Here is a 9,950-nt window from a genome sequence, read left to right as displayed (position 1 = left end):
ATAACTTTGGAGATTATACAAGCCACAAAGACATTGTAGCAAGTTTCTTAGAAGTGAGAAGAAACCTCCCTGATAAACCTTGCTTCCTCACCTAATGCAGAATTAGAACAAATGAAAGTGCAAGAGGAACTTAAGGAGAATTAAAAAGGAAGAGACAGGTTTTGTGGAGGAAAAAGATTATGATGCATGTTTCTTTACCTATATGAAATTACATCTCTGCCTTATATTTTTAATTAGTTTGACTTTCTTATGTTTTAACCCTTCCTTAGGTTTAGTTTAGTTGGTCGATTGGTACTTGGTGAGTTAATGCATTGCTTTTTTTTTCTCCTCTGTTTTAGTATAGTTTAGTTAGATCTATTAAACATATATGTACCCATCAAAACAGTATCCTACAAAATCTGTTTTAACATACAGATTTGTTTGGCAATGGCATAATTCTATTGAAATTGGTTTGCTCAATAGACACTTTCTATCATTTGTCTTAATTGAATTTATCTAATTCTGTCAACTATCTATATGTTGCATGTTGTCTTCAGGATAATGAATATCTTTGATATCTTGAAATAGTTAGATGAATAGGTTGCCTTAATATGTGTGTTAGCTGCTGAATTCATCAACCTGTCAAAATGCTTAGGAAAGAAAGGGTTCTAGCACAAAGATGCAGGTTGGTGTGTTCATTCAGATTCGTTCTAAGAGAAGAAATAAAGGGTTTGAGCACAAAGAAACAAGTTGGGTGTGGTCATTCAGTTTCAATGTTTCATTTTGTTTTTAGTCATGGTAACAAACGCTTTTGATTATTTAAGAAATTCAAAATGCTTTTGTTCAAGCACAACGAAGCATTTTAATGTTTACTCTTTCTATATTGTAATTGATGTTGGTTGTTTCTACCCTACATTTGTTTTTGTTTTTAGCTTCATGAAACTGTGTTTGATTAAGATTTTCACCTGGTGTTTTTTAATAGAATGGGAACTTTAGATGATAGAATTGGCAGATTTTTCCTTTGACTAAATACCCAAAATAATAGTTTCTTTTAAGCTATGTTCTGTCTTCTTTTGTGAAAGTTACTTGCAATCTCTTTTTTATCCAAATAAATACACATTAATTCTCATGTATGTTAGAATTAGCTCGAAGTGTGATGCTAGAGTATCCTTAGATCTGTATACCTCATGAGTGGGAGTGTTTTCAGTTAGGTCAAGGAGAATTGATTATATTAATTTCTAAATAATTATACAAGCTCAAGAGATATATTTTTAGCACATGCTCAAGAGAGCCACGGTGATAAAGTGGTGTGCTTTACTTTGTAAGTTTTAACGATTAATTCTTATGGATATCAGGGATTGCAAGAATATGGTAAATGGCTTAACCAATACTGAATCTCAAGTATTCTACCAAACCAGTCATTCCTTTCTATTCTCTTGACAGAAAATTTAGAACAAAATAAAAGCTTTGCTGGATTGTCCAAGTAAGCTAGGATATCACGATTTATATATTCTCTACTATCTATATTAAAAGTAGGACAATCTTTTCAAATTCAAGTAGTAATTCTTTTATTTCCATAAAAAAAGTAATAATTCTTTTATTATTTTTTCATTGTATATGTGAACTAACTTTTAAACATAATTTGATCTAATTATTTACTTTCTCATATTTTATTAATTTAAGAGAACAGACTAAGTTCAATACTTGGAATGTAATCACGCTAAACTTCAGTTTGCATAAAGGATAAAAGGGGAGTGCTGCCAACTTCAACTTCATAGAGTTTTTATTTTTTCAAAAACAAACTTCATAGAGTTAGTAAAGTGTTAATTACATTTTTAAGCTAAAATATTTAATCTTTATATACTAATTAAAACATTTTTTAGATTTTTTACAAAGAAAAATACCCGTCCACCCGTGCATTTGCACGGGCTACTTACTAGTTCCTCTACAGAGCGCTACCGACCCTTACAAACATTTCTGGGAGCATTTTGTAGAGTGGAATTTTGCTAAGTTAAAATTATTTAAGTTCAATTTAAAAAAAAAAAACAAATTAAGGTTTAAGTTTTATATAAAAATTCAAATTCAATTTTTTTGACTATTTTTAGAATATAATTAATATTTTTTTGATAACAAAAGCAAAGAATATAATCAATATTAAAAAATATTTAATTAAATCCTTACAATAATTTATTTTTAATTCATTTATATTATTTATCTGGTTTTTTATATATTGTTTTTATCTTTTAATTTTTTTTAGTTCTTATGTTATTTTCTATTATTGTTATTATCACATTCATGATAACATTCCATTTTGAATTCTTATCTTAGATCCTCTCATTAGATCTTAAATTAAATTTGTAATCTTATCATATCCTATACTATATACTATTTCCGAAACAAAAAAGTAGCAACTCTAACAAGAGTTATCCTCTCATTCTATGTCTTTTTTCATAATTTTTCTCTTTCATACTATAATTAGTAGGTAGATGATGTCATATTTATATTTTCTGATTTTTTAGTAATTAAATATTAAATAAATCCATATTTTAAAAAATAATTAATGTATTAATATTGCATTTAATAGTTATTAATGGCATTAGAATAATTAACAAAAGTCAATTGTAATTTTTTTCAAAAATAACTACTGTATTAATTTGACATTTAATGATTTTTAATGACATTATAATAATTAATAAACGTTAATGTGACTTTTCTACCATTAAGATGTATGCGGACAAAGTTTAATGATTATGGTTATTTTTTATATAACAAAATTTTTATTCCATCCGTGCATGGCGCGGAATGTAACTAGAATTAGAAAAAAAAAAAAACTTAAATAGGTGACACACGTATTTAAAAAATAAAAATGAGAGAGAAAATATGAAAATGTCCGATATATGCCGACAAAGAACTTTTATTCCATCTGTGCATGACGCGTGATTAATACTAGTATTTATTATTTAAGATGAAAAGCCTATGTCACCATTTTTTTAGATCGTGAGTGAAAAATAGCTTGAGTGATATATGTTTTGTTCCCCTCTCTTTGATATATCATTCATTTGCTTGTGCAATTCATGCATTACTATATGATATATCATTCATTTGCTTGAGCAATTCATGCATTACTATCTTCATATGTAGCTCTTGACAACACTTTTTCAGAGAATAAACCACAAATATGTTTTGTTCCCCCTCTCTTTGATATATCATTCATTTGCTTGAGCAATTCATGCACTACTATCTTCATATGTTGCTATTGACAACACTTTTTCAGAGAATAAACTTATTGAGAGAATAAACTTATTGAATACACAGATTTCAGTTAAGCGTATTAAATCACAGATTTCAGTCAAACGCATACGCATAGGGGGCAGCAAGGCAGTTGTGCAATGGGGATGGTAGTAAATGATGCATAACAATAGCGGTGGTATTTGTGATTTACAAAGTTGAATTTTTTTTTTAAACTACACTCAGTAGAAAACTGAAACTAAAAATTATAAATTTTAGAGTAAAGTACACTCACCCCTCTCAAGGTTTGTTAGAATTACATTCCACCCCATTCTTGTCTAAAATCTACACCCCACCCCATTTTATATAGATGCAAATTTAGTGACGAAAAATATTCTTCATTAATAATTAGTTATTATTTAAATTGTTAATCAATTATTTCAAAAAACATTTTCAATATAATCCAATAAATTTAAAAATGAAAACATCACAGTCCTCCTCATTCTCTCAATCGCGGTCTTCCTCCATAAATTCAAAATGCAAATTCTGCAATAGCACACCCGACCGGTTTACAAACCATATCTCGAACATAGGGAAACATGCTTGTGTTTTCATATTTGGTAATAATTCAATTTTAATCAAAATAATCTCTTTATACCTCAAATTTTGAAAATTGGATTGTAGACCCAAAAAGCAAGACAAATGGGTGAAGAAAATAGAGAAACAAAATTAAGAAATATGAAGTGGATCGGAGGTTATTAGAACCCAACGATGCGGTGGAGCACCTTTTTTAACAAAATCCAACGACATCTTAAACCAACAGAGCGTTCGCTTGCAACTTAAAGGGGGTGAAGTTCACAAGAAGTAGTTGAACATATAGCTTTGGGAATGTGCGATTCATGTTCTGTGGTTCAGGTCGCAACAAAACTTTGATGCATGGTGGTGCCATGGGGTTTCACATTCTGGGACAGTGGCCGTCGTGTTAAAGGGAGCAAAGGCTTGGTGGTGACCGTTTGTGGTGAGAAATATGATTTGGAGACAGATGGGACGTGGACTTAACAGACAGAGTGGATTGTTTTTTTAAATTTAATTCAGTAAAATTATTTTCATAAATTAATGTATGATAGTGTATATGCATTAAACTTATTTAAATTTTAACTAATTAGTAATTATTTTTTATTAGTGACGAATTTGTTTTCGTCACTAAATTTTGCCTTTATAAAAAATGGGGTGGAGTGTAGATTTAAAAAAAGAAGGGGGTGGAGTGTCATTCTGGCAAACCTTGAGGGGGTGAGTGTATTTTACTCTAAATTTTAAAACTAGTTTTAGTTTTTACAATTTTCAAAACTCAATTTAAAACCATCAGAACGGGCCCTTAGTTTGTTATAAAAATAAATTAAAATATACTTTTTGTTTTAAATATTAATATGATTAATTAACTATGCATTGTGTATTTGTGCGTCAACTGTCAAAAGTAAAAAGTTTATGCCGAGCAGTCCAATAGTAACAATCCACAGGTGAAGCTTTCATGATATGATTTTGGCCACTCACCACTGGATACCACCTTTCCAACTTTACACAGCCTTGGCCAAAGCTGGTGGTATCCATGTCTCCTAAATTACAACTCCAAAAAACATACTATAGAACTCACTCATAGTCATAGATGTAAAATTTTAAATTGTTTAGTAAATCAATTAAAACCTGAAGCCAAATGATCCAACTATACAGGCCCAACTAGTATTAGTTACAAAATTAATTTGGCTGCAACCAATGACAAAAATGAGTATCCCTGCAAAGCTTGTACTAGTAAAATTGTCATCATTACATAGTAGACATGCCCTGCCCTGTGCTGCCAAGGGCAATCCCATGATTTTTAATGATCTGAACGGCCTGCAGGAGAATATCTTGTTCTGCAGAGTATAACTCATCTTTGCGCTGCAAGAATGATGAGGGATAAGAAGATGTTCAACCAAATATGGAGGTATTTCAGCATAAAGATATATCACCATTGCCTAAAACAGCACTAGATAATGAAGTTCAAAAGATAGAAAGCACTATACTGGATCACTGTTCGAAAAACAATAATACCTTCTTATAAAAACCAATTACTAAAAGCTATGGAAATAGTTCAGCAGTCTCGACCAGTATCCTAAACTCCAATTTAACTAACTACATTTCTTGAAGGTGCAGCAGGGTGCACACATTTTCATAAAAGGACCTTACCAAGTTATCATGTAAACCTTGCACAACAACTGGCGTAATAATTATGAAATGTCTGTTGCCTAAACTTTATATTAATTGAGTTTCCAAACCCCCGCAAGGATTATTAAAGCTAACATATATAATTGACTCACTTCCTATCAACTTAGACTATGTTTAAAATTTAAAAATCCATTGCCACTAAAGTAAACATACATTAGCATGCACTTCAAGATAAAAAAGTGGACAAAACTCTTCTTATGAATTGAAATGAAAGTTCATTCACGTTGCACTCAAGTGTATCCATCCTAACACACACTTAAGCATTTGGCATCAAGTGGAAATCAGAAACCCAGCACTCCAGCAGGAATAAGAACTGATTGACATACACTTTATCTCAGACCAGGTGAATAAAACATAAGCTATGCAACTTCATATCTGAAGTTTTTAGCTCAGAGATCCACTTATCTCTATTTCAGAATCTATCAGAAAATAAAATGACACGAGACTCCCAGGACAGTTGGCCATGTCATTACTTCTACTGCACCTTGCTGTTTTTCTATTAGATATTAATTTATATTTCACTATTGGTGATAAGACACAAAGACCTATCTTTTGCATGCTTCTTGATCAGTCAAAAGTCAAAACAAATGCAAAACAAGCTGGAAATCCAAGCCAAATTAATGCAATATAAATTGAAGCAAAGGAAACTTCAAACATAATCATATCATCTCCATATTGTACTCCCTAACCAGGACACAGAGTAGGTAATTGTTAGTGTTTTAATATGAAAGTATGCCAACTTCTAATATTTAAAGCCATTTCAGAATAATTTTTCCAAAAGCATTTTATGAACAAAAAAGATTCATTGAGTATGAACAAGCATATTGTGAATAAATTCAGAAGAGTGGCATACCATGTGCTTGAGGTTGTATCCAAGAGTCAATTCTGCATATGAACTTTCTACTCGCGACAAGAAACAGTAGGGAACATCTTTTCCTAGGAAAACCTTCGCATTTGATGTTAACATGTTTTTTACATCGCCTGATATCTGAGGAATCTTACTTAAATCCTCAATTTGCAGAGGAATTTTCGTAATAATGGCACGGTATTCAGCACGGGATTTGTTCACAATGACCTACAAAGTTAGCAGCAATAAGAAGGGTGTAACTATGATGACGGAAGCAGTAGGTAGATCATAAGCTCAAGATCAAAAGCTTAAGCAAGAAACATTTTTATAAAGATTAAGGAAAAAGCTTTTGCATCAGTTTTTGTGTGTTCGTGCAGATGTGTAAACCTCAGTGCGAGCTTCAAAATTTATACATTCTGAGGAGGAAAAGATGCCTAGAAGATATATTCAAGTCCAGAAAAAAGGGAATAAAAAAATTAATTTAAAAATAGGTCCAATCAACTATGTAAATTAGACATCTTAAAAACTGATGAAAATAATGGTTAGATGTGTGTAAAGACAACATCTAACAGAATTTAACCATGAAGGACAAGGACATGGTAATTTATTATCAAATTATTTGACCAAGAGAGTAATGATTAATGAATGAAACCAAAAAATATTTTTACTTATTTTCCCAGTATTTTTTTCTCTTAATGATAAGCAACAAACATATTTCGTTTGAAATACATTCACATCCCAGAACTTTTTCTTCCATGATACTCATCTTCGTATTTATCTTTTTCCTTGAATATTATGATTTAAAAAGCCAAGGATAGAAAAGATCACCGCAATCTAACAAACAGAATTATACACAAACTATAAGAACAAGAATACAAGAAGCCTACTCAAACTATTGCTTGGAAAGTCAAACAACAAAACTCTAACATGATGAGTCATAGGAGAACCTAGAGTACTTAGTTTAAATACTACAATCAACTATGAGCAACAGACAATCAGACATGCAGATGAAGTGAGCACTTCCCAGCAAGTTGTATATCTTTTTAAGATATATTTGTGCCAAAGATCAACGTGATTGGTTCGGAATGTTTGAGTGTTCAGAAAAGATTTGGCTCTTTTGAGGTCATGGCATACTTGCAGTTAGAGAAAGCAGAGAAGCAATATACGTAGGCTCCACCAATGTTAAATTGTGGAGCTCACTTCTCTGCTTCGCTTAAGTGACTGCAGTGGAAGTGAGGAGGGAGAAGAGATTACCCACCTGGCTAGAGAATAAGGAGTTTGGCACTATGACTGGGAACTTCTCAGCACTCAGTAAAGATGTGGTAGTAAGACCCATTTCCACCACTTGACCCTCTATCGAGCCAGCCTGCAATTTGTACAATTTCTCATACACATTTAAGAAGAGAAATATAGGATGTAAACAGAAGCAGACCTTCATTCTAGCATGTGATCCTCCAAAATTTCCAAATTTTGTAATATTGTCTATGCATTGACTGATAATCTCGTAATAAATATGTTAGGGTTAGGGCCCTTGAATTTTAATTTTTTAAACCCTCACCTAAATTTGTTTTTATTTAGGCCCCTCTAATGTTTTAACCCTAATCCTAACCCTGGACGTACATGCAACATCTACATAGCATTACATACCATATAATACATAATGGACCATCGACACAAATCACCACTAATGAGTGTAATATTTCTATTACCAAACGTGAAACTGTGTAAGTACTAAGCAGTGAAATGTAATGGCCATTCCTCACCTAGATAACATAAGTACGAATAGGACATTCACATGCAAAACAGATAGCAAGAGTGAAAGACCATGGTTCAGAAAATTATTTTTCCATAAAAAGTAAGACAGGATTGGACATTAAGTTGCACCTACTGAATCAACATACTTTTATTGTATCTCCAATTGAAAAGGGCTTAGAAAACTGCATAGATAAACCACTGAACACATTGCCAAGAATATCTCTGGCAGCAAAAGCACTCGCCACTCCTGTAAAAAGATATACAGAACCATGAAATCTTCCATTACTTATTTTATCATAGAAAAATAAAAATAAATACATAAACAAGTGAAACTCGTCAAGGAATGGGAAGCAACCAAAGAAAAAGATTTACCTCCTATACCACCAACAGTTACAATAGATTGCACAGCCACACCACAAGCCTCAGCCAAAGCCATTATACCAATCACAAATAGACCAACAGATGAGATTTTGTCTAGAGCAAGTAATTTCTCCCTATCAAGTCCAAGTGAATTTTGACCAGACAATGTCCGTGCAAAAACATTAGTTTTCCATCTATGCAGAAACCATACAAACGAAAGTATCACCGCACCCCTCCAAGCTGGTGCAAGATATTGCGAGGCTATGGTTGTTGGAGCTACCATTACACCACTGGAAATCAAAGTAAACTATGTAGTGAAAAAACACATATGAGAAAACAGTAAGGCATATCTCTAAAACTTTTAAAAAACCCACTAACATTTGTGAGAATGCCATGAAGGTAACTAGATATCGCACTGGGTCTTCCAGAGCACCCCAAAAGCTTTTCTCATAAGGAACTGGTTCCCCAAACAAGCTTCCTGGAATTAGAGCAACAGGACCTTGCATAGCATATTTGTGAAATTTCCTCAAAATCGTAGGCATCAAGAACCAAGCTACTAGAGTAGCAGTTAAAGTACCACCAACCGGAATAACCACCGCGTTAAGATACGGATGTGAATCAAGCAACTGTTGAGCATGTGGAGTAAGATCATCAGAAGCTTCTTTAACCTTTTGTCCCGCATACGATGCCGTCTCTACCACACTCTTCCAAGTATCTTTAACCCTCTCAGCCCAATCACCACCACCACCAGCATTCATATCACTCACACCAGAACCAGCAGAAACTTGTGTGTCACCACCACCCTTGCTACCATTTCCACCCAACGACGACGAATAACTTCGGCTACTCAACATGTGGGTCATGGAAGCAAAAGGAATAGTACCCTGGAGACAAAAGCTAGATGACCTAGGATAAAATGAGGCATTGGTAAACTGGTTCTGAGCAAAAACCCTAGGTGACTGTGACTCTCCTTTGGAGTAAGGACGGGACAACAAATCACAAGGCAACCTTGCAAGGTTCATAGCTACATTGTGGTGATTTTGGTACTGTGGAACTAGCTTCGTGTTAAGAGAACCATTGATTGAACTATGTAGATGTCTTAAATGGGAAAACCTAACAGACGCCATTGTTAAGCAAACTAAGCTATCAACTCAACAATTCAACAACGGCATTGTTCGAGTAACGCATCAATCTGCAAATTCCATAACACAAACCAATTTGCAATTACATAAACTTTAAGACAGTTAGGTTAAATTGAAATTAGAAAAGCTCAGTAATTGAATCAATTGATAAACCCAGAGTGTGTGAGAAGAAAAGGGGGGAAATGAAGATGGTGTCGCGGACAAGGTGATAAGGTCTTACCATTTTCGTGGGTTTTTTCGGGAACCAAACGGAAATGGAAGCAGCGAGAAAATTATGACACAAGTGTTGCTGCTTGAACTTGAAGTCGCATCTTCTTCTATGACAAAAATCTCGAAATTTTTTTGTCCCCTTCTTCATTCTTTGCTTGCAAAATAAG

At 33.2% G+C, this 9,950-nt stretch overlaps 1 protein-coding gene across 2 annotated transcripts; it reads right to left on the bottom strand.

Annotated features, from left to right (window-relative positions):
- Positions 1-4,843: 4,843 nt before the first annotated feature.
- LOC130746149 (mechanosensitive ion channel protein 1, mitochondrial) lies at positions 4,844-9,950 on the bottom strand. Of its 2 annotated transcripts, XM_057598693.1 has the most exons (7): positions 9,794-9,949; positions 8,810-9,623; positions 8,444-8,721; positions 8,218-8,318; positions 7,575-7,682; positions 6,323-6,544; positions 4,844-5,142 (listed from the first exon to the last, which is right to left on the bottom strand). In XM_057598693.1, exons 2-7 carry the CDS (start codon positions 9,556-9,558, stop codon positions 5,029-5,031), a joined length of 1,572 nt encoding a protein of 523 aa, XP_057454676.1. In that variant the 5' UTR covers positions 9,559-9,623; positions 9,794-9,949; the 3' UTR covers positions 4,844-5,028. The 2 variants fall into 2 exon arrangements, with proteins under 2 accessions (XP_057454676.1, XP_057454677.1); XM_057598694.1 differs by lacking the exon at positions 7,575-7,682 and having other exon boundaries at positions 9,794-9,950.

Source organism: Lotus japonicus, chromosome 3 (genome assembly GCF_012489685.1).
Source record: "Lotus japonicus ecotype B-129 chromosome 3, LjGifu_v1.2".
In the NCBI taxonomy this organism is placed as follows: Eukaryota; Viridiplantae; Streptophyta; class Magnoliopsida; order Fabales; family Fabaceae; genus Lotus; species Lotus japonicus.
This window is presented reverse-complemented; position numbering and strand designations above follow the sequence as displayed.

Excerpts from the sequence above, each read along its gene's own strand:
- LOC130746149 (XM_057598693.1), bottom strand. The coding sequence starts at position 9,558 with ATGGCGTCTGTTAGGTTTTCCCATTTAAGACATCTACATAGTTCAATC. Across the intron at positions 6,545-7,574 it reads ACTCCTTATTCTCTAGCCAG|GTCATTGTGAACAAATCCCG; the intron begins GTGGGTAATCTC and ends CTAACTTTGTAG. Across the intron at positions 5,143-6,322 it reads GATACAACCTCAAGCACATG|CGCAAAGATGAGTTATACTC; the intron begins GTATGCCACTCT and ends TCATTCTTGCAG.